A 24,543-nucleotide genomic window follows, 5' to 3' on the forward strand; every position below is an offset into this window, starting at 1 on the left:
CATTAACCAACCCCCCCCGCCCACCGCCAATCATCTTTCCTGGGTCTCAGCCTCAGTTTATCTCATTAAAGGGTGGCCTCTGAGGTCACCTCCCGCAGCTGCCTTTCCCCATCCCCACTCCGCGTCCACTCGTTGAGTCCAGGGGGGCCCGGGTCTCCAGCGCCGTCCGCCTGCGTCCCGATCCCAGCTGCCAGGGCCCTGGAGCGCCGCCGCCACTGCGGCCAGCCAGGGTGGAGTTTTCTCTCCGATTAAATTTCCCCCGCCTTTTTGATGTCACATCCTGTCCCGGTCGGCTTCCCCGCCGCCGCCGCCGCCGCCGCCCTCCCCACTCCCGCGCGTGAGCGTGGCGCGCGGGGCCCTCTGCGCCCCCCCGCCCCTCCCCTTCCCCAGCAAACTTTTGGCACCCGGGCCGCCCAGCTGCGCGCCCCAGCTTTGTGGGCGCGGGGCCACTAGGAGGAGGGGCCGAGGAGGGGCCTAGGGGCGGCCCGCCCGCAGCCCGCCGCCCGCCGCCGCCCGCGCAGCCGGGCGACCGCGGAGCCGCTCGACGCGCTCGAGATGCAGCGCAGAGGCTCCGCGCAGCAGACCCCGCGCGCCGCCTGCTCCGGGTGCTGAAGGCGCAGGGACACCACCGGGCGCCGCCGCGGAGCCAGCAGAGCCGGGAGCGCGTCCGCGTCCACGCAGCCGCCGGCCGCCCAGGGCTCCCGCACGCCAGGACGTGGGAGGTGTTCGCGAGACATGCGACCGGCCCGGAACCTCCTCAGCCTCCTCTTCCTCATCCTGATGGGCACTGAACTCACTCAAGTACGTGCATCCAACGCCATTTTCCTCCCTGCCTGCGAGGCGCCCGCCCGGCCCCGGGGAGCCCGGCAAAGTCGGGGAGCAGCTACCGCGCGGCCCGGCACCCCTACCCGGGCGCCCAGCCACCACGGGGTTGGGGAGAGGGCCAGAGGGCCAGCCGCACCTGGGGTGGAGGAAGGGGTGAAGGCTGACCCGAGAGAGCTGCCGTGTCCCCCAGGACCCTCAGCCCTGAACCCTCCCTCCCGGACTCCCTGGCCGACCACTCCCTGCTGAGAAGTTCACAGGGCAGCCTTGGGGGGCGGGGGGCGTCGTTCGGCTGCCACTGTCACCTGGGAGGAAGACAGAGCAGGATGTCCAAGCCCCTGGCATTTGCAGAGGTGGATCTGACCTAACGCGCACCCCCTGCATCCCTCTTCTGGAGCATCCTGCATTGGCTGTAATGCTGCCCTTGGGGCTCCCTGGGCTGGCGGTGGGAATGGTGCCACGGAGACCAGACCGGGGAGGGCAGGCGGCGCGTCTGGGGCTGGGGTGCATTGTGGGCTCCATGTGGAGGGTTGGGGGGCCGTTGTGGCCACATGCGCGGCATGAAGTGTGAGTGGCAGGCGTGTGTGGGGACCGCTGGGCATTTTAAGTGGGCTCGCCATCCGTGAACAATGTGCCGTTAGAGAGCCTGTCTCCGGCTGGTATTCTCCATTTTAAAAATGCCATTTCGGAGCTGGCACGTCTGGGAGAAGAAGGGCTGTCTGGGAGCGCCGGACTGGAGGTGTTGCTTTGGCACCAGGGTGCTGGGAAGAGGCTGCCAGCTTCGGGAGCCAGGCTGCTCAGAGTGACATTAAAATGCCCTTTGGATGGTGCCACTGTGCCACGGTCTGTGCTGAGAGAGGCTGCAAGTCCAGGAAGTGGATGGGCTGCCAGCGCCTTGGCCCCAAGAGCCAGCTGCCCCGACCCTCCTTCCCTCTCTCCCTCCGTGCCTCCCTCCCTCTCAGAATAAAAGAGGAAACAAAGGAGAGACGAGAGGGTGAGAGGTAGATCACAGGAGAGAAGGCTCTGGAATAAGCTTCCCTCGTTTTGCCTTGAAGCCCTTGCCGGCTCCCTGGCTCTGCCGGGAAGTGCAGCCTCCGCCCCGGCATCGGAAGGGTCTGTTGTCCCACCTTGGAGACCCTGCTGGTGCCATGCAGACAATCAGCCAGGCCCCCGGGAGCGGTTCTGCGTGGTCTCTGGGAGTGAAGTTTCCTTGGCTGCAGGGAAGGCCTGGCCAAGGGGCACACTCGTGCTCTGTGAATGGACACTGGATGTATGCATGTGCACACACACACTCACACAGACTCTTCCACAAGCGCGCACCCCACAGACGTGGAGCCAGGCAGCGTGTGCCTTACTTAGACATCTCGGGAAAGAGATGGCTGGTCTGGGTGGCCCTGGAAGTGGCTGCCCTTGGGCCCTCCAAGCCCTGCTGGCCTCCTCACCTGCAGGCTCCCTGAGCCGTTCCCCGCCCTCTTCCAGAGGTTCACTTCTCAGTCTTTTTAAAGATCCCCTGGTCTTGGAAGAAACTTTTGGTTCAGCTTCAGTTGGAAGCTTTGTCTCGGTGGTGAGAGCCCTCGCCTGTCCACGCTGGCGGCGCCAACCATCTGAATGTGGCCCGCCCCTGCCCACGCGGCTGCAGCCACACCATCCCGTTCAGGACCCTGGTCAGCTCCCCGAGCCCAGGCCCTCCAGGGGCCAGGAAGGCAAACGAAGTTGTTTTCTTTGGAAGGCTCCTCTTTCTGAAGCCTGAGCTGTGGCATCCCTCAGGGGAATGCCCCGCCCTCCCCGCGCCTGCCTCTGAGGCTGTGCTTTCAGAATCTTCCATTGGGAGCCCAGTGTCCCTAATTGTGGTGGGATTTTGGAGCAAAGGCTCACCTGGCGAAAATACCTCCAACCAGCTCAAATCTGTGAAGGGGTCAGAGAGTGGCTGGCTCAGCCACCAGCTCCAGGGATCCCGGCTACCCCGGTCCTGCCCAGGTGGGCTTCCTCGGGGTCAGGTCAGGTGCCTCTCACCTTTATCAGTGACCTCTAAGGCAGGGACTGGGATTGGGAATGGGTGTGGGTACAGGGCTGGGCTGCTCTGAATAATCTGAGAGCTCCTTGGGAACACCCCTACCTAAGAACCTCACTTTCTAGATCCCGAAGTAATTCGATCCTGGGAAGCCACATTGCATGGTGTCAGGAGAAAGGCTGCCTACATGGGTGATGAGTAAAATACCTCTGGGCTTCAGGAAAAGGAGAGCTGAGCAGCGGTGACTGAGCTGTGTCTGTCTCCCCTCCACCCTTTCCCTCTTCCACTTTAGGTAAATTGCTCCCACAGCGGCACCCTCAGTCTTAGGACCCTTCCAAGGGACGTGGACACAAGGTTCCAGGGCCACCATGTTTATGCATTAGGACCCGTCCAAATGGGAACAAGTCAGACACGTATGGGTTTTACCTGCACTTCACAGGCGCTGCTCGAAGGATTCAGGCAGACGGGTGGGGGGAGGGGGGACTGTAGAGCACATGGCCGGGCCATCTGTTCTCCCGACAGCGTGCTTACGATGAGCCACTCAGTCAAATGCCAACTAGTGATGGATGGCCTACTACGCGCCAGGTTTGTGGCCCAGATGAACTCTGTCCTCAGATGGAAAGCTGCTTGACTGGGTCTTGTTCTGTGATTTTCAATGAAAGGCTGGTGTTTCAAGCTCCTTGAGAAGTGTCCTCGGAGCTTCCCAGCAGAATGCAGGAGAGGAGTTGACCTCTCATCTTGCGGGGGCCGGGGGGCAGCGCTGGGGGTGCCTGAGCCCCGCCCACCCCAGCCCAGCTCGCCTTCCCTTGAGAGACGCACGTCATCCCCCGTGTGTGATGCCATGAAAGGGGTGGGCAGCTCTGTGACCATGACCTTGGACCCGGCTGCCTTTCCCCTTCCCCGTCCCACCAGCCACTGTCTGGTTGCCTTGAGAAAGGCTCTGAGCTTCAGCCTGGACGTCTACCATTTTAAAACAAGGCGGATGAAGCTAGCTGGTGCTGGAAGATGGCTCCTCCCTCCAAACCCGCACTCTGGTCCTGCCCTCCCTTCCTACCACATGCAGCTCTCAGATGCCAGCTGGTCGGGCTTGACTCAGTCAAAGCTGGGCTAGCGATGCTGAGTACAGCTGTCTGTCATCCGGGCCATGTGCTTAGTGGGGAGACCTAAGGCTCTGCCGTATCCATTTGTTTAAGAGGCATGAGGGCTCTGGGGTCAGAGTGGAGGGAGCTGAGAACGCTTTGGAGAAGGGGTGCCATGTGCGCGGGGTCCAAGGTTGCACCTGGGTGAGCCGGGGCAGGAAGATGGGAAGGAACAGGTGGGCAGAAGCGGGCTGCACACAGACGCCGCAGCATGGAGAAGGGCCCAGAACCTTGGCTCTTGTATCTGGAGTTCGACAAAGGAGGGTTGAGGGATTTGCTTTATCTCAGGAGTGAAGTGGATCTCGTCTGACTAGTCCCCAAGCCAGAAGTGGTCTTTCTTAATGACATGACGACCCCGACCCCTTGGGGTAGGGCGGGGTTCCAGCTGTGAATGAGCACAGGGCACCCTTGAGCGCCAGCTGTTACCGGGGCTGTCGTGTGCCCTCAGGCTTTACGGGCTGACTGCTGTGGGCTCTTCTGGAGCTTGGTTAGCTGTGTGCAGGTGTCAGCACCTGAGAAGAGACGTGAGTGGACTCGGCGGCGGGCAGGTGGGGGTGGGTGATGGGTGCTGTGTCTGGACAGGCAGGTGTCACAGAGGGGCTGGCGTGGAGTTAGCCCCTCAGAGCCCCGTCACTTCAAATCCGTTCTCTCCTTCTCAGATTCAGCCAGAGTGGAAGACCCCAACCCATTGCCCTGAACAAATTGAACAAGAATAAAACCGTCCATTCAGACGGAAGCATGAATTTTGTCACCTGCTTGAATCAAAACTTCGGCCCAATGATCCCACTGATGTCCCGTTCATGTGCCCCAGCCCCTCGTGTCCCCCAGATTTTAGGCCCACATGTGCCCTGGATGCTGGGGTGTTAGTGGTCCAGGGAGTTGGGGGGTTCAGGACCATGGGGGTCTTCTCCTAAACCGGTTAGTTCAGCATACATGGGATTGATCCTGTCTTTGCACTGAGGTTGGCCGCTGCCTCGGGGGCTGGCCAGAGACCATCTCCAGACACGCAAACAGCCCGCACGAGAGAGTTGCTCCCGTTTTCAGGGAGAAGGCTCTGTACCAGCAGGGGGGCGGGAGCTGTAAATCCTCAGCACCAGGCGGCTGCTTCATCTCCGGAAGCAATTTGCACCCTTGTCCCACTCACTTTAGCTCTCCGCACTAAAAAGAAAGGTAATTTTCTGCCCTGGGTTGTATTTATTACTAAAGTTATCAGGCCCTGTAATCAATATTTAACATCCCATGTAAAGTAATCCAAAGCTAATTACTGGCTAAACTGAATTAGACACACGCCAGCTGTGACCGGTGCTGCTGGGGACAGGAGCCGCTTTTCGGCTCTGAGAGGTGCCCTGTAGATGCTCTCCCCCGCCGGAAGCAGCAGCCGTGAGGTCATTCCCATGGCTCAGGTAAGGGGGGAGAAAATGGAACAGGAAAATCCACATCTCTTCATCTTTTCAGATTATTACATATCAGAAACTGGCCAGGAGCTTAAAGCACTAGGGAGAAAACCAGTCACGAGGGTTAATATTTTTGGAGTGTCATCAAGTGTCAAACACCCCCCCACACACACACCAGGAGCTTAATCTGGGTCGGGTAGAAGCCGCCCCAGTGACCCTGTGTTATTGTCCTCGCTCTTGAGATGAGGAAACCGAGGCTCAAGGGGCAGAGGGGGGCGCGGGTGGTCAGTAACCTGCCCAGTGGCCCAGCAGGTAGGTGACAGACCCCAGATGCAGCTCCACGGTCTGTCTGACGCCCGAGTTCATGTTAAGATGGAGAGAGAAGAATCAAAAGTAGAGAAACGCCTCAACACCACTGAGAACCAGTAAGAAAGGGGGCACCTGGTGCCGTCACGGCAGCTCATACGGCCTTTGGAAGAGGGTTTGAGAGCCGTGTCTCTAACTGTGTGGCCCGTTGCCCGGCCTGCTCTGAACTTGGAGCTTGGCTTTTCGAAGGGGAAGAGCCTGGGCGTGGGGTGGGGTGGGTGTCAGACCCCTTGGGGGTGGTCTGCTTCCTGCCACTGAGGCTGGGTGAACCGGACAAGCCCCTCCACCCCAGGAGGTGGAGGGCACCTTCGAGGGTGCACTGGGTGCCCCGCCTCGGTTCTCTCTGGCCTAAAGGTTCATGCAGGGAGCCCCGCACCCCTCAAATCTCCCAGCATCTGCTTGATGACTGAGATCCAGGAATTAAGAAAAAGGACACAGACCTTCTTAGCTGATGTAACCTCTAAATCTCCAAATCGCCCCACACGCCTGTGCTCCTGGCTACGCTGTTTGTTACATTTGGCGTAATGTATAATTATGGGGCAACCGCCGCGAAGAAGGCTCCTCCTTGCTCAAAGGGTCTCCCCTTCTGCACCCAGGAAAGTCACTCCCACTTGCTTCAAGTGATGCTTTGGGGGTCTGAGGGTCACAAAGAACAGAGGTGTATTCATAAATATTATCAATAACTTTACTCATCACCCCAGGATGCTGCTTGTAAATCTGACAGCATAGCAGGACTCAAAGGAGGGCTCTCAGGATTGTAGACACTTCTGCTCTCTGATGGGTGGGTGCCTGTGCCCCACCCAGGCAGTCCAGCCCCCAAGTCTTGTCATGGTGACTCTGCACAGGTGGAATCAGTGGTGCGTGGCCTCTGGGGAGAGGGCATTGGTTGAGTCACCCCATAAGCAACTCGAGGGATTGCTCCAGAGTCAACACCACCCGTTGGTAGAGGGGCTGAGGTTTCTGAGGCCACGTCTGGGGTCCACACGCAGAGGGTCCTCGCTGGTCTGAGATGCTGGTGATGTGTTGAGGGCGGAGTGTGTGCTCCGGGGAGTGGCCACGTGTGGAAGCCTCTAGAATCCGGCAGCACCAAGTCCTCTGCTCTGAGCAAGTGTTACATTCTGGGGTGTTTCCTAACCCTAACCCAGCTGGACCCCAGAGCTGACTCTTAGATGTTTTTATAATGACACCACCTTCTAATTCATGTCAGGATCGATTACTTACTCAATAGAAACCAGACCGTCCTCCACTAGTTATGATGAGTTCCCTTACCCAGAAAATAGGAAATGGTCATGTTTGTGGGGCCCCAGGAGCCATGCGTTGAGCCCGGAGGGCCAGGTGCCTGCTGAACTCTCCTGTCCCTGTTGTGCCTCTCCCGAACTGGACCCCATTTCTGTTGGGGCAACTAAGACAAGGTGGGGCTGTGGCCTCCCTCCCATTGTCTGGATGTGACGGTCTGAGGCGACATTTATGAAAGGATCATGGAACTTTCTAGAGCCAGAGCAGAGGGTGTGGGAGGGGGCCAGCGTGGGCCTCGGGCAGTCCGCTGGTGGGTGGGAGGGGCGAAAACAGTGCATCTCTTCAATTCTCTATAGAGAACTGACAGGTAGTGAGATGATGACTAGGATTTAAAGGCATGGGGGTGGGGGTGTGAGTCAGCTTTTCCTCCCATCCCTCTCAATGCTTTGACCTCCTGGGGTCAGCTTAGTGCCCAGGGAGCTGTAGGAATTCCAAGGTGCAGCCCACATTTGGCAAGCCCAGTGCGAGTAACCCAGATCTTTTCAAAAGACTGCTTCTCAGCCATGCCTCAGGGGGTGCCATAAACCCTTTTAGGCTCCCTATCAGGACTGCAAGCTCAGGAGAAATACGTTAAGGGGGTTTCAGATCTCCAGGCCGGCCCTAATTGCCTGTCCCCTGGAGAGTCTGGGAGAGATCCCGGGCCAGGGGAGCTGAAGGCGTTCCTCAACCCTTGGGTGGTCTAGACTCCAGCAGGTCTTTGGAGCAGGACTTGGCTTCATCGGTGTAAATAACCTGGATTTCATTTCCTCCCCTGAACAACCCAGCCAGGTTGGCACTCTTCTAATTTAGAGTACCCATTGTAAATCCCACGGGACATGACTGCCATGAAATCAGATCAAAAGTTCTTCAAGATCAGGAGAGGTTTTTTTGAATTCTCTGTATCTGCTCGATTGGAGCTCACCTTCCTAGAACATAGCTCTGGGTGTTGGGAGCTGTTTTCACGTCCAGGAATACCTCTTCCGCATTTGTATGTCTGTATCAACAGCATCTCTTGTGTGTGGTCTTTAGCCAAAAGCAGCTCTTTGGAGAGGTGGCAGAGGTGTCCAGGGGCATTGAATCCCAGCTCCGTCACAGGCTCTCGTACCAGTCGCTCAGCTGAGTGTCCCCTCTGAGCACCTCTGGTCTTCTGCAAAGCGGGGATGGCGAGCATGGGCAGCCCTGCTGGCTGCCGTGTCTGCTCCTGCACTGACTCACTGAATCCTTACACATCCTGCTATTATTAAACCCGTTTTACAGATGGGGAAACCGAGGCACAGAAGGGCTAATTACCTCGGCCAGGGTCTCACAACCAGTAAGGGGCAGAACCAGGGCTCAAACCCAGGCTGTCCGGCCCCAGAGTCTGTACACGGAGTGTCCACTCCGAGATGCTTCTCTTGGCGATGCGTGTGCTCGGTTGGTTGTAGGGAAGTTTTCGTTCACGCACCATGCCCGGAGTCTGATCTATCGCGTTGCTGTTGCTTCTGTCCTGGGGTTTACAGCAGGCTGTACCTCGTGTCGTGGTTTTGATCTGGGGTCTGCAGCACACTGCACCCCACATCTTGCACATAGTAGGTGATAAGTAAATACCTGCAGCTTCCGCGATGGGCGGCATGAGGTTTTGGAGATTGGATTGGGTTGGATTTGAAGTTGTTCCAACAAAATAAGTGGTCCATGTCCTTCTGCAGTGGGAAGCGGGTGTGAGTGATTTGGGTCGGCACAGCCTGCGGCCCTAAATCGGTGTTTAACGTTCACTGAAGGAGAAAGGCGGAGAGTGGGGGACTGCTGCCCGCCCCCCCGAGACCCAGCGGGCGGGACTCAGAGCACCGCGGTCGCGGAGCAGAGCCTGCAGTACCCGCTGGAGCTGGGAGATGGCGCCCTTCCCCAGCTGGTGAGATTTGCTGCTTCCAACCCAGAGGCTGCCACAGATCCGTGCATTAACCAGGAAAACAAACCAAAGGAGCCCCTTGAGGTCATGGGTCTCACACCAATGCTCAGGCCGGGACCATCCTGGCTGTAACTGAGTCCCCGCTACATAGGGGGACGGAGCAGAGAAAAGCTTAATGGGAGGCCTGGAGGAAATACCCTTCATCTCCCGTTAGAAGCCTCCTGCAAATTCTAAAGTGCTATTAAGATGTTTGACCCAGTGAGGCCTGCGCTTCCAAGGAGACTTACATGTGTCCTGACACCGATGCTGCCGAGGGCTGGGGACTTGTGCCAGTCTGCCCCGCCCCTCTGCCTGGGCATCAGACCCCCCCCCCCGACCCGGAGAGCCAGTGAGGACACCCCCCGCCCCCCAGCCACAGACCCCAGGCCCCTGACCAGGGCTCCACCTGCATCACACTCACCACGGGTGAGGCCGCTTTAGCAACCCTGCTCGGAGGCCTGAGCCCCCAACCCACACCCAGCTTCTGCACCCCTGCTGCGTGCCCACCTGGACCCAGGAGCCCACACTGGGTGGTGCCACATCTGCCAGCAAAGGCCTTAGGGCTCCTGGCTGTCCCGGGCTCCCAGAAGGGCCTTTCCCCTAGCCCCCTCCCCCAGCGCTGGGGCTGGAGACCCCCCACCAGGGGCTGCTTTCGGAGCCCGCCAAGAGTTCGCCCTCCTGGCTGGGTTTCAGGGGACTCCCGGGCTGGAGGAAGCCTGGAGCCACCGCCAAGCAGGTCCCCAGCAGCGGGGCGGAGGCCTTGGGCATGAGTGGGATGGGTCTCAGGGGGGTGCCCGGGGCTCGCTGGCCGGCGACCTTGAGGGTGGAAGGGCAGCGGCCAGCCCATGAGCTAGGGACGCCGCCGTCTGCGCGGGCGGATTTTGACGACTTGGGAGGGGGTGGTCTGTCTTTCCTCCCGGGCCACCCCCTCCCTCCTCCATGGTGACGGGGCTCTGCAGGCCTCGCTGCCAGCAGCCAGGGGGCGGCGGGGAGCCGGAGTGGAGAGGAAAAATCCACCCATTTCCTGGGCAGATTGCGTCGGCCGCCGCCCGGACGTGTCCCCGCCTCCCGGCCCCGGCCCCCGCGCGCAGCCCGCGCGGAGCTCAGAGCCCGAGCTGGCGGCTCATCCCGGCGGCGGGCGGGTGGCAGAGGACGGTGGGCAGCGGCGGGGCGGCCACTCTCCCGGGCGCCCGGGGCGGCGCGGCCATGGCAGGGGCTCGCGGGGCGGCGGCGGCGGCGGCGGCGGCGGCGGCTGCGGCGGGCGGGCGGCGGCGGGCCGAGGGGGCGCGGGGACACGGCCGGGCGTCCCTGCCCGCCGCGGAGCCCGCCGCCTGAAGGCTGCCCGGGGCGCGGAGCCGGCGCCGGCGCGGCGCGGGCGCAGGAGGCATTCCAGGCGCGATGTCGGTGCCGCTGCTCAAGATCGGGGTTGTGCTCAGCACCATGGCCATGATCACCAACTGGATGTCCCAGACGCTGCCCTCGCTGGTGGGCCTCAACACCACCAAGCTCTCGGCGGCCAGCGGCGGGACGCTCGACCGCAGCACCGGCGTAAGTGCGCCCGCCGCCCGCCCTGGCGGGGCCTCCTCGCCCGCTCCCTCCCGGTCCCCAGCCCCGGGCGGGAGGGCGCCGCGCGGGGGAGCCGGGCGCAGGGGCAAGGGCACGCGCGGGGGCCACCCTGCTCCCCACACCCCAGCCTCGGCCACTTCTCCGACCGCGGTCCCCTCTGTGTGGCGCTTCCTGCCTCTGCCCGGTCCCCTCGCGGGGCCGGGGAGCCTGCCCAGGGACTCAGAGGCTTGGAGTTCTCATTCAACGAATAAGTCCCTTGTTGATGAGGTTAGGAAACTGAAGCAGGGGTCTTGGGGACTTGTCCAAGGTCACTCAGCAAGTAAGGGGTGGAGACGCGGTGGACCCCAGTCTGGCTGGGTCCAGCCGGGGCTGGGAACTGAGCCCGCCCCACTTTGCAAAAGCCGGACTGGACCGGCCGGAGTGGGGCCCGGGCGGGCGGGCTCCGGAGCTCTTGCGCTCAAAGTCCCAAGGCGTCTTTCTCTCCCCATCCCCATGCGGAGATCCACAAGGTCCCCGCCGGCGGAGGGTGCAGAAGGGCCGGGCGGGGCCCGGGGAGCCACAGCTGCGGGGCTCGCCCCTCGCCTTCCGCGCCCTCCTCCCACCCTGCCGACCCAAAAGCTTCTCGATGCCTTGGGGGAGGGGGGGAGCGGCCAGGGCCGCCTCTGGCCTGGACTGACTTAGGTGGTGGCGGGAGCGGAGGCTGAGCCGGAACCACCGGGGAACGGCCGCTGGCGGGGCCGGCGGAGGAAGGGGCGCGCCTCAGCCTTGCTCCCTCTAAGCCAAAAGGAGAGGTGAAGGACACGCGCTGCCTCTCGTGCTCCCTTTGGGCTGTCAAGGGCGCAGCGCTCGGGGAGGAGGTCTCCTGGTGACCCCTTCTAAGATCATCATGCGTTCACCTCACGTGCTCTTTCAAAAATTGCATGCAGCATTTTCTTGCTGATGACTTTGTACCTGCCTCTGGGTCCTGAGCTCCTGGGGTTGGAAATGAATGAAATGAAATGTATCTACTGTGGATTCCCTCCACCCAACTTCTCCCCATACCAACGCTGAAAATAGTCGGGAGGTGACTACCTGAGGCCACAGGGCAGGCTGCAGGGTCTGTACTCGGGGTGTTTTCGGACAGTGGTGTCTGTCTGCCCCCATGTACATGGGCGGGACCACCTGAGCTGCAAGGTGACACCAGCCATGTCACCATGTCAGCAGCCATGTGCAGCTCTGGTTTCGTGACCGTCCTTGCGCACACCTCAGGATTGAGGCTGGGTGTGACCCCTGCCCCACATGTCACCAGCAACTTGGTGACATCTGCCCAATGGCTAGTGGGTGGCAGCCTGTGCAGAGTTGAAGCCCAGCATCTTTGCAGGCAGCCTTCACCAGACTGCCAGCGGGAACACTGCTGGGGCTCGGGGTCGTTGCAGCTCTGGGCTAAGAGGCTGCTGGATCCTGGCTTGTACCACTGGTGCTGCTTCCCCAGTACCAGGGAGCAGCAGAGAGAGGCTGCGCCAGCCTCCCCTGCTCACCTTACGGGAGGAGATCTTATTTCTCAATTACGTGCCGTTGTGAGTCAACCAGCCACTTGCTTTCCTGCCTTGTTCCTCAACCAGCGTGCATCTCCGGTCACCCCTCCCTTCCACCTAACCTATCAGTTGGGTCAGATGCCAAAACTCCAAACATCCCCTAAATTAAAAAATCCCTTGAATTAAAAAAAAAATGTTTTAAAGAGTCGTGCCTGTTTGACTCCCTTCCAGCCCTGGGGATCCTGATGGGAGACCGTCTGTGTTCCTCCCTGTTTGTACCTCCCCACGGTCGGCACATGTCTTTGGACCGCTTCTTTCTGCCCTTTCCCGGGGGCTGGACGTGGACGGTCATCCCGGTGCTCTGCTTTCTGGTCTCACCTTCTCTCCCTCCCTCTCCCTCGCCCCACCTGCTCTCCAGGTGCTGCCCACCAACCCTGAGGAGAGCTGGCAGGTGTACAGCTCTGCCCAGGACAGTGAGGGCAGGTGTATCTGCACGGTGGTCGCCCCCCAGCAGACCATGTGTTCACGGGATGCCCGCACGAAACAGCTGAGGCAGCTACTGGAGAAGGTGAGTCTATGCAGGGTGCGTGTGCGTGCGTGTGCGTGTGCGTGCATTTGTGTGCCCACGCCGGCAGCAGGGTCCGTCCCAGCTCCAAGACCTCATTCTTCCCTGGCATGGCCCACTGGGAATACTGGTGCATGAATGAAATGGATGGAGGGAGGGAGGGAGGGAGGGAGGGAGGGAGGAACGGAGACTCCCCCAGGGCTGCCCAGGAGGAGGCGAAAGCTCCACTGGGAGCCACGTGGGCTTTAGCGAGGGAGCATTTGGGGTTCCTCCCCCACACCGCCATCTCCGGGTCACGCCCACAGCCTGTGGTCCAGAGGGCTCGGAGCTGTCGCCCAGCAGAACCTGGGAGAGCTCCCTTGGAGCCCGGAAGCAGGGCCGCTGGGTGGGATCTTTGCCCCGCTGCTGAGTGGTTGGACCCAGCGACAGCCAGGGCAGACGTTCATGCCCGTGGCTGCCTTCCCGGTGCAAAAGCAGATTAAATCATCACCTTTGTAACCCAGCTGGGCACAACACTTACGGTTTGAATCCGCTATTTCATTCGATCTTCACAAGAGCCAGGTGAAGGTGGTGAGATTTTCACCCCGTTTTAAGAAGTGGAAATCTGGGTCCAGGCAGGTGGACTGACTCTCCCAAGGCAAACAGCCAGCGAGCAGGGAGCCGGGTTGGCTCTCAACCCTGGGGCCGGCCTCCCACCTGGCCCGCGACCTCTTCCCCCCACGGAGGCTGGCACTCCCCATGGATCTTGGCAACCTGCCACCTGGAACATTCCACTCAGGAACCCTGGGGTCTCAGGTAACCTGAGCACCAGTTGTCCTGGGAGTCACTGAGGGGAGAAGGAGAAACGGCGGCCCTACTGCTGCACTCACCGCCCTCCCCAGGGAGAGGGTGCGTTTTACATCAGGCCCCTTCACGCCCTGCGGGAGAGGGGTCACACCTCCCACACCACACACACATGCTCACGTACACACACGCACACAGACACACATCACACACAGCACATGTAACTGAACACACAAATACAGAGACCACACACACAAGTACATATGCACAGTCACCACACACACCTCACACGTACACACACCACACACAACACATGTACATACACCACATTTAACTGAACACACAGATACACACAGAGACCACACACACAAATATGTATACACAGTCACCACACACACCTCACATGTACACACGCGTCACACAACACATGTACATACACCACGTGTAATTGAACACACAGATACACACAGAGACCGCACACAAATACATATGCACAGTCACCACACACACCTCACACGTACACACACCACACACAACACATGTACATACACCACATGTAACTGAACACACAGAGACCACACACATATGCACAGTCACTACACACACCTCACACTTACACACACACCTTACACACCACACACGTTACACATAAACGCTCACGCAGACACACACACACACACACACACACACTCTCAGTAAAGCCGAGACTTCTCCATCAGCCGAGGAGCGCTGGGGGGCCTGTTCCGGGAGGAGAGCCTCCATCCCGGGGGGAGGCCCGGCAGCCGGCGGAGTCTGTCTAGTTCGGTTCAAGCCCGACTCGTGCACAGACCCTCACATGGGTTCTGGCAAAGCAGGTCCCTTTCTTGAAGTCAGTGGGGAGGATGGGGGGGTCCCTGAGGCTGTCGCGGCCCTGCTGTGCGGAAGGGGCCTGGGCAGGAGGAGGGCTTGGAGGAGCTGCCGCCTGGCTCCCCTCTGAGGATCTGTGTGTTTTTGTGCTGCCATCTTTGGCCACCCCAGCAAATCACTTTAAAAGAATTAAAGAAAAATGTATGTAACAGATTCCACCAACATTCATTGACACCAGACTAGACCGAAGCCTAATGGGGCCTTTAATTATTCATTATTGTAGAGGAGGGAGGTGGAGCTCGGAGGGGCCTCGGGCAGCTGGGGGGTGGCCCCTCAAGCCCTTGGGAGGCCATGGTTAGTTCCAGACAGCTCTGTGAGTCCCTGGGAGCACAGGCCTTGGAGGCCTCCTTCCTGCCTGTGTACGCCACAGCGTTACTGCTTAAACATTTAAAGCCCGCTTTTACACCCTCGTGGGCACTGTGTTCCCACTTCTTCTCGGGGCAGGAGCCATTTGTTGTATAGAGGGCCTGGCTGCTGCACGAGAAGGGCAGGGCTGTGCGTCCCTCACTCCTTCCCCAGCCTCCTCCTTCTCGGTGGGCACCGTCTGAGCATCTGTTCTGTCTGTGGGCCTGTGGTCCCAGCTGTGCCTGTGTCTCCAGCCTGGCATCCTGTTCAAACCCACCCGAGGAGCTTCCAAAGGTGGAGCCTTCGGTCCCAAGCCCAGAGGTGCTGCTTTGAACTGGCCTGCGGTCTTGAGAGGAACCTAGCACCAGTGTCTCATGAAAGCCAGGCCGTCACCCCGCGTTAGGGCTGAGGACCCATGGCAAAGGGTGGGCAGGGGCCTCAGGCTCTGTTCTCTTTGAAGAAGCTCATGGCCCAGAGCTTCAAAGTGTGGGCTCTGGAGTCAGTCCGGGCTTTGCATGGTGGCTGTCTGCTGTGTGATAGTAGCCAAGGCACTTAACTTCTCTGAGCCTTTGGTCTCCTTCTGTGTAAAATGAGACTTGAAATAGCGCCCACCCCCCAGAGGTTTGTAAGGATCAGATGAGAGCCATAACGCAGTGGCCTCAGCACAGTGCCTGGAACGTAGGAAACGTCCCAGAAGTATTAGCGATCAGTGGTCGCCTCCAGGCCAGCTGTGTCTGCTGCGTGCGCAGGTTGCTGCCGCCCCTCCGCCCTTGGCGCCTGCAGCCACCTTGGGCGGGGTGGGGGACTGTGCCTTTGGTAGCTGTGTGACCTTGAACTCCTCAGTTGGCTTCTCGGGGACACATCCTAGGGGTAAGGGAATGGACGCGCTCAGAGGCGGGGCCTCTAGACGGGGAGCTCAGGGAAGATGCAGGAGTGTGGCGGTCGCCTGGGGCTTGATGATCTGCTCTCTGATCAGCCGGAGAGGGAGGTGCTCATCCAGCCTATAGTCCATAGGAGGGACGGATTAAAGCGACGGAGTGACTTAGCATCTTTAAAATATGTTTTCTAAATTTAAAATTTAATTTAAAACCTTTTGAATTTGTTAAAAGCATCCTTCTCTGGCAGCTGAACAGCCCAGAGGGCTGTGTGTGGCCCCAGCAGAAGAACCAGACTGAAGCCAGCGAGGGTCCCGCAGCTTCTGCTCAGCAGGTTTTAGCCGGCAGCCTTGTGGGTTCTGCTGTCCATCAAGAATCCCCCTAGGAGGAGGAGGAGGGGTCTTGACTGGAGCTGTCATTTTTGTTCCTTCCTCCCGCCGTACGGCTGTGCATTAGGTGCTGGGCCTTGCGCTTGCAATGAGGCCCGTCCACCTCCCCCCGTTGTCCAGCAAGGCGGCTGAGACAGGGTGTGGGTCACTGCCATGCAGGCGTGGTGCCAACAGGGTGATGGTGTTTCCAAGTGGTGTGCGGCCACTTCTGGCTTGGCTCATCAGGGAAACCTCCCTGGAGGAGGTGGCATTTGGGCTGGGCCTGGAAGGATAAAGGGAAATACAGCTTTTCTCAAAAGAAGTCCTCAGTTATTCAAAGTGACAGAACAAACTGTTGAGGGGGACAGGAAGACCTGAGGTAACAGAGCAAGTATATTTCAGTTTCCCCTAAAACATCAAAACAGAAAGGATCAGAGCGAGTCAGAGTCACCCACATACTGTATTTTACAAACCTGAATTTTTAAACCGAATATGTGTGCATTACTTTCAAATAACAAGCCATAGAATCCCAGGCACTTTTAAGCGCTGAGTTGAGCGGTGTCAGTTTTTCCTCCTTTTGGTTGCTCTTTCTCATTTATTCTATTTGCGGGGGGTGAAGGACATACCTTAAGAAGCGCAAACCACACTATGATCTCTTCTTTTACTGACCAGGCAAAGCTAAGCCTCATACCCAAATGATTCAGTTCCAAAAAAGGGAGGGTATTTTCAAATTCAGCAAAAAAAAAAAAAACAGAAATGAAGATTTGCGGTTATGGAGGTATCTTCCCACTGGTAATTGGATTCGATTCTGAGAAAATGACCCAAACAGCACTTTGGCCACCCTGAGCCTTTTCCACCTCCCTTCCACCCCAAATGCATTGGCACAGAAGCGCAAGCCAGTTTCCTGAAAATAAAATGCACTGGCAGGTGGCTGCACTAAAATTGTTTTTCTTTGAAGCTCTCTGGAACCCTGTTGAATATTAAAGTTTCATCTTGAGGCTAGACTCAGTTCAGATCTGCCTGTAAAGGTGTAGAACAGAGATTCTTCATTTTCTGGGTGATTGATTCCTGAATCTCTGTTCTGAATGTACGTGTTTTCAGAACAGTCATCTACCTATGATACTGTGGGATGTGACGGATGACGTGCAAGATGCAGAATCTGGGAGCCCAGTCCCCTGCTTCCCAAGCACTGTGCTTACGCAATCAGCCCTCTCAGCGAGACACCCAGTGAGATTTAGGGGGAAAGACATCTGTGCCTGGAGGTGGGGGAAGCCCAGCTATGCTGTTCATCTTTGTTGGTGTTTATGCCTGCCTGACTAATTTCATCCTGCAGAATAAAGAGACCAGAAACAATCACCTGCCCACCCCACCCCCCAAAAAAAGAAGAAAAAAAATCACCCAAAGCCATATCCCTGGAGCTATGACCAACAGGGAACCAGAGGTCCCTGCACCCCTGGTTGTAAGAACACATCCTGGAAGATGGCAGAAGAAATGTTGACCGAACCACTTTGCTCTGTTTGGGGGGTTCTTGGTCATAACAATCCCTGCTACTGGTGATTAACTAGCAAGTCACGCACGAGCCGCTTCTGGCTCCCAGGGGGCTGCCCACGTGGAAAAGGTCACTGTCGTTCGTTAGGAGGCAAATGAGGTCTTCGGGCACCTGCCGCAGCTCCGTCCTTGAATCTGTTGCCTTTTTGACAGGTGCAAAACATGTCTCAATCCATAGAGGTCCTGGACAGGCGGACTCAGAGGGACTTGCAGTACGTGGAGAAGATGGAGAGCCAAATGAAAGGACTGGAGTCCAAGTTCAAACAGGTGGAGGAGAGTCATAAGCAACACCTGGCCAGGCAGTTCAAGGTATGTGTGCTGCTCCCCCTCCTCCCCATCCCCCTCCTCCCCTCCCCCTCCCCTCCCCTTCCTCCTCCTCCCCCTCCCCCTCCTCCCCTTCCTCCTCCTCCTCTGAGACTGCATAATTCCCCTTCATGCTCCCACTCTCCCTCCAGAATAGCAATTTGAAGCCAGGAAGGAACCCAGCAAGGATGCTCTTTTTCTTGCAAAGGGCAGCACTCCTTGGAAACCTGCCCTCACCCTGGTTTGGCGAAACTCACCTTGAAAGGGGCAGAGTTGAGGTGCGGTTTTCACACCTATTAGCTTCTGAGGCCAGGGCCCCAGGTCCCAGCCTCTCCAGCCAAGTTGCAGATTGGCTGGGAAGGCACGTGATTGGTCCTTCCCGACTCAACAGCTGCTGCAGGTGAATCACATTAGCCAAGGATTAGCTTAATTGATTAGAGCCATTTCTGAACAGGGATCACTCAGGGCAATTCTTCATATCTGACCTAATTTAGCTGTGACAAGGCTCACTGTAGATTTGCAGGGAAGGAAGAGAGATGCCAACATCTTTCTCACTTCCGAGTAAGTGTTCCTTTTCTCCATGTAACTCTGGACATTAAAGCTGGAGTTGGTTTGACCTAAAATTATATATACATATGTACAAATATGTATATATACACCTAGAGTTTACTCAGCTTCAGAATGGTTAAATTGACAAATTATATGCCCCTTAATTAAGGTATACATGCATGTTAATTAGAAACCTAGCCCAGATGTAAATAAATGGGTCAAACTACACAGCCCCGCTGGACTGGAAACTGCTGATGCTCCTAGGTCTTCCTGCCCTTTCTATGCTAATGTTTTCCTTTGATGTATGCTCCCCGCATGAAGCAAGAAGTAGTTCGCTTGTAAAAGCAATACATTATGTAGATGAAATGGCAAGCTAATGAACTTATAAATCTATATTTAAATAAAATAATAGCAGGTTGATTCTGTTGAGGAGAAATGAGCCAATTGCTCTTGGTGGGTGCAGGTGGACATGTCCTTGCTTCAGACATGTCATCAAGAATTATCTCGGAAGGAGATTTTGACCTGCCCGACCCCAAAGAGCTTGTGTCTGTCCTTGTAAGGCCAGCACTCCCTTCTCTGGGGTAGACTCAGGTTCCTCTAAGGGTGTCTTCAGCATCTGTGGGGTGGCTCCTCTTTGCAAGCACTCTGTCCCGGTTCCCAAATCTGGGGCACTATGGCTCTGAGGGGAGAAAAGCAGCCCCTTGCCTTTGACCACACTTTAATTGCCTTAAACACTTTTCGGCAGAAATTGCTGTGAGGGCATCTACATAGCTGTTAAAGCAGTTTGTCTGGACTGACTCTAGCCTTGAAGTGTGATTTTTCTTTTTAAGTGACCATGAAGATATTTGTCTGTTAATGGCTATCTGTTTAAGGCAGGCTAGTAAGCTAGTTCTTCAACAGTTTTCATTTTCTTGCTTGCAGGGCTAACTTAAAAGAGTTTTTTCAATGCTGCAGTGACTGAAGAAGCAGTCCACTCCCATGTAACCATGACAGAGGGCCAGAGAGCTTTTTTGCACCCTGCATTTTTACTATTATTTCCCGTTACTTAGCACCATACCCCTAAGGAACCTTGAATACAACCAGGATCTCTTTTGCATGCGACTGCAGATGCATTTCATGAATAGTTTGAACCCTTGTCAATGCATTTTTTGAAAAAGAAAAACCAAAAAAAAAGAAACTTTGTGTATGTGACTTAAAGCATGTAACCTTCAGATGTTGCATTCTAAACTGACAATAAAGACCTTTCCCAAATATGTTGGTGTTCTGAAGACTGTTTAATATGCTCTTCTAACTCCTGTGGACCAGAATAAATCAATCTATAAATAAAGCGGGAGTGTGGACATTTTCCCTCACCTAGGGAGAAGCCAGGCCAAGGCAGGGTGTTACAAGTTTTTGCACGCATCGCACTGAACCCAGCTTATTTTAACCTTGCAGGCGATAAAAGCGAAAATGGATGAACTTAGGCCTTTGATACCTGTGTTGGAAGAGTACAAGGCCGATGCCAAATTGGTATTGCAGTTTAAAGAGGAGGTCCAGAATCTGACGTCAGTGCTTAACGAGCTGCAAGAAGAAATTGGCGCCTATGACTACGATGAACTTCAGAGCAGAGTGTCCAATCTTGAAGAAAGGCTCCGTGCATGCATGCAAAAACTAGGTAGGCCCAGAACCCTGCGGGGCGGGGCCCTGCACCGCCCACCTCCCCACTCAGCTCGCTCAGGCTTAGGGAGTGGTGCTGAAGTGGACAGCGCCCGCCCGGCATCAGCGAGCAATGGCTGGATTAGGGCTTCTGGGTAGGGCTACCTTGACAGATAGCCGAGGGAAGTAGGCGCCACCTGTCCTAGGGCCTTGTCCAATCCTGTGCAGAGGCCAGCTCACAGAGCCCATTGAGCTGCACATCTGGAAAAACGATGTTAGATGTTACCTACCACCTGAAGAACGTGTGTGTGTGTGTGTGTGTGTGTGTGTGTGCGCGCGCGCACGTGCATATGTGTGTGTTGGGTGACTTTTTAAGACACACGTTTTCATAGAGCGGGAAGCATACATCTTAAGGTTCCCTCCAGCTTGCGAACGAGGGCTGATGGAGCTCCCTGAGATACTGAGTCATGCAGAAAAATCCATCACGTCACAGTGGAAGACTTGCCATTCGCAACAAGCCAGGGAGTCCCTCCTGGTGCCTGGAAGGGGTGGGACTGGAGCCGGCGGCCCCTGGGCTCCTTGGAATCTTATTTGTGGTTGATACCCACTCACCTTACCAAGTTTCGTGTTAATTGCTTTAGCAAATCTTAACGTGTCAGTGTCGGAGTCCACTTTTAAATAGCGCATTTTAAATCCCAATTCCATTTTCAGGTTTTCTTAGGAAAGATTGGCTGGCCCTTCCACCCACTGTTCTCTAACACAGAGGTTATTCATTTTCATACGGTTTACTTTTTAGAGTAACTTAGGGTAGCTTTTAGGGTAATTCTGCTTTATGAAAAAGTTTCCTTTAGGTTTTATCTGATGTTTCCTCTTGATTCCCTTTTCATCCCCCACCCCCCACACATGACAAGTGCCTTATTTTAAACTTAAAACATCCCCAAAGAACAAATACTTAGAAAAAAAATCCCCATTGCTATTAAGTGGGAGAGAGAGAATGTTCAAAGGACAAGGAGATCGAGTCAGCCAACCTTTTTGTTTGAAGAGGTTCCCACATCTAGTTTATTTTTAATGCCGTTCTAGGTGCCCTAGTAAAGCTCCCCCACCCGGGAGAGGGCAGTGAGCGATGCTGGGAGCATTAGGACGAATTCGTTGTGATCTGTACACTTGTATCCCATGAGGGTTTATCTGCTGCGGTTTTTCAGATATGCTTCATGGCACCCACGTCCTGGTGTGTCCGGGACTGGGTGACCTGGGACAGTCCCGGGGAGTGGGTCTGGGCTGGACGGTCTCTACCAGCTCTTCCCATTTCAGCATTCAGGAGTCAGCGGGAATGTTTGCAATGTTACTGGTTATCAGGCTTATTAGTGGTTATGGGACTCCGTGAATACTTCTGGTGGGCACTGTCCTTGGGTTTCTACCCATAAAGCTCCCTCTACCCTAAGCTCCCGTCACCTCTCTCCAGACCCTCCCACGCTCCCCCTGAGGGCTCTCGGCCCCTGGGGGTTTCTTTGTTACTTATTTCTCCACAGTAGCATTTTTATTCCCCGGTAGACAGACTGTGTAGACCAGTGGGAAACCAAGATTAAACCTTCACATTTTCCATTAACGGACGAAGGGGCCACATGGAAATTCAGAGGGCAAAGTTACAGCTGATGAGAAGCTAAGGGTCTTCCCAGGAGGATTCTGCGCTTCCCAGACGAGCAGCCTTTGTGTCCGAACTCGGCCTGTTTTTAGAAGCTGGGTGAATTCACTTTAGGGCTTGGGATCTTGGGGCTTTCACATGGTTCCCCTTGGGCCGCTGAAATGGCCAACTTGGGAGTAAGGAGAGAGGATGAAGAGGTCCCCGGAGCCCTGCTCTCCACCACTGAGTGCTCAGAAAGACCTTGACCTGTAGGTGGACCTGCTGAGTCTTCGGGCAGGTGGGCGGGGATCCGTCTTTCACCAGCACTCGGGTGGGTGATGTGGGTGAACACCGAAGCGAGAACCCCCATCTGGGGGAGGCAGGGTCCTAAAGTGGTAAGTGCCACTCTGTGGCCCTGAGGCTCAGCCAAGGCACTGACCACTTGGCGTTTCAGCTGCCTCTTCGTCTGTAAGCTGAAGGCGTAGGAGTCCCTGTGCCCTGGGGTCACCGTGTGAGTCCACAGACACCATTCACATCACGGGCTGCGCACTGTGCCCAGCACAGTGATAGGACACGTAGGCAGGTGGGTAGGTAGTACACGATAGCTAGACATGATTGCTAGGTAAAGAGACAGCTAGACCGATGATAGGTAGGTAGGTAGGTCAGTAGGTAGTTAGACAGACAGATGATAGGTAAGTAGGTGAGTAGGTAGGTAAACAGATAATACATAGAAAGGTAGATAGACAACAGATAATAGGTAAATAGGTAGGTAGTTAAGTCAGTAGGTAGGTAGTTGGATAGACAACAGATAATAGGTAGATAGGTACGTAGGTAAGTCAGTAGGTATGTAGGTAGATAGACAACAGATAATAAGTAGGTAGGTAGGTAGGTAGACAGACAACAGGTAATAGGTAGATTTAGCTGCTGCTGCTTCTCCCGCTTCCTAGGTTTTCATTCAAGCTCCATAACTTAAAGACCCAACCAATATCCTGTGTCTGCTTATTTTAGTCTTTATTTTAGCCTTGCAAATAGGTGCCATCTTAGCCTGTTTCTTTGCTGAGAGGTTGCCAGTGAGCATAGAACAGGGGAAGCCAGCACTGATGCTGTCCTGGGCGGTTAGGACTTCTGAAGATGCAGTGTCTCAGAGGTCGGCAGGTCCTACCTCGGGCTCCCCCGCCCACCCCCGGCCCCCCGCCACCTCCACCTCTTGTCTCCTGGGTCTGAAGTCTGACTGTAGGTTCCTTTTGCTCTGGAGAACAGCATCTCGGTTACCTTCCTGGTGTAATTATGGGGAAGAGGGTCTCCCTGCAGTTTCCCCAACGTGCTCTTAATTAGGTCTCTATTCTCTTCAAATGGATGTTGCTGACAATTCCATACACAGGAAAAAAAAAAAAAAAAAAAAAACCAGGACTGCAGGTTCCATTGGTTTTCTGTTTCCATTTTTAAATCCCTCTCTTGATGGGACTGTATGTTTTTCCTAATGGCCCAGCCAGAACGTGAATCTGAAAGTCTGATTTCTAGAACTGGACATTGGGCTCAGCATCTCTCGGGCATCATCCGGAAGGGAGGCGGGTCCCCACGGCTCCCCTGCAGTCCCTCTGGTTCCCGGGCAAGGCAAGGGAGAGGCGGAGCTGCCCGGTGACCCTGTCCCCCGAGCTTTCACTGCCACTCCGTGGAGAGCCTGCAGAATCAGATGCCCCAGCAGCTAAACCAGCCAAAAACAGAGACTTAAGATCCAATGCAGGACACACACTCATGCACGTGTCCCGGGCATGTCACATGCCCGTTAGTGTCAGGCCTCAGTCCTGTGTGTAAAATGAGGGGAACTAGCTGACTTTAGGGCTTCCCGCAGCTGGACCATTCTGGTTCTCTGGTGCTAAAGCCCTCTGTAGGGAAGGTCGGGGAGACAGAGAGAGGGGCCCTTACCTCCTCCCCAGAGGCCGGGATGGAGCCGGGTGAGTGAGCTGCTCCCAAGGACAGCGGATAAGTTAGCCCATGCGGATTTGCACTCAGGATTGAGAGGGAAGTTTAGGGTGTCTCAGTCTGCAGGGGACCCACTAGGACAGCGAGGAGGGAGGGGACCCGAGTCCAGGTGCCGCCCACGGCAGTGACCTCAGTGGTCCCAGCAGGCAGGCAGGTGTCCCCCCAGGTTCCTTCCGGGAAGTGCTCGGGATCGCAAGAGGTCTCTCAGCGCCCCCGTCCCTGCCCAGGTGCGGAGGGGAGATGGGCGTCCAGGGCGGCCCTCGGGGCTCTGGGCCTGGGCTTGCAGGGAGGCTGCTCCGTCCCAGGTTAGCTCTTCTGCAAGGACATGCATCTGTCTGAGCTCCCAGCTTTGCCAGCTCTTCCAGCTTAACTCTTTCCAGTCTTTAGTGGGGGTGTGCAGGCCCAGCCTGGGTCGGGGATACAAGCTGGGACAGAGGCAGATGGGCCTGGAGGCCGGGCGGTCCCGGGACCCGTCTGCCTGCTGTGGAGCAGTCAGCCCCCTCAGTCTGGTCTCTGGCCCGGTTCCTTGGCGGGCACGTCGCCCTGGGGCCTGCTCAGGCTCCTGTCAGAGGTCACTCGGGCTGTTGTTCAGAAGTGGCCTCCTTCTAGGAATAGCAGGAGCCACAGGATTTCATCTGCGGAGGCTGCTTTGTGCAGGCTCCCAGCTTTGCAAGGCGGCCTCCCTCCTGAGACCCGTCCTGGGCTCTCAGGGCCCTCCCAGCTGAGGGTGCTGTGCCTGGAGCCCAGCCTCCTCTGAGATGGACCTGCTCGGCTTCCTTTCCCTCCCCATCCACGAAGCCCGAGCGCTCATGACAAGAGAGGGACACTTTCGTGAACGGAACGTGCCAAGATTCTGCCTCGCGGCTCTGCCGTGGGGCTTTTTTAGATCCCATCAGTTCCCGAGGTCTTGGCAGAGCCAGTTTGGATGGAGAACCAAAAATAACTCCGTGACTCAAGCAGGGCGGGCAGCCTCCATCCCCAGTGAAGAGCTGAGCCCACAGCCAGGAGTTGGCCAAGCAGGCCTCCCGGGCCAGCTGGCCCTTCTCTGCTG

General features: G+C 56.6%; 1 protein-coding gene across 3 annotated transcripts in view; it reads left to right on the forward strand.

Moving 5' to 3' along the window:
- The first annotated feature begins 566 nt into the window (after positions 1 to 566).
- The window catches only part of OLFM1 (olfactomedin 1), a 34,972-nt gene continuing 10,995 nt past the window's right edge, over positions 567 to 24,543 (forward strand). Inside the window, exons 1-4 of one of the 3 annotated variants that reach the window (XM_081237359.1) lie at positions 567 to 801; positions 12,430 to 12,579; positions 17,555 to 17,710; positions 19,688 to 19,907. In XM_081237359.1, coding sequence (XP_081093485.1) covers positions 736 to 801; positions 12,430 to 12,579; positions 17,555 to 17,710; positions 19,688 to 19,907 — 592 coding nt within the window. In that variant the 5' untranslated portion in view covers positions 567 to 735. Of the gene's footprint in view, positions 802 to 10,220; positions 10,480 to 12,429; positions 12,580 to 17,554; positions 17,711 to 19,174; positions 19,496 to 19,687; positions 19,908 to 24,543 lie in introns of those variants that run through there. The other 2 variants (XM_081237358.1, XM_081237360.1) reach the window with 2 other exon arrangements.

Source organism: Mesoplodon bidens (genome assembly GCF_964165515.1).
Source record: "Mesoplodon bidens genome assembly, chromosome: 6".
NCBI lineage: Eukaryota > Metazoa > Chordata > Mammalia > Artiodactyla > Ziphiidae > Mesoplodon > Mesoplodon bidens.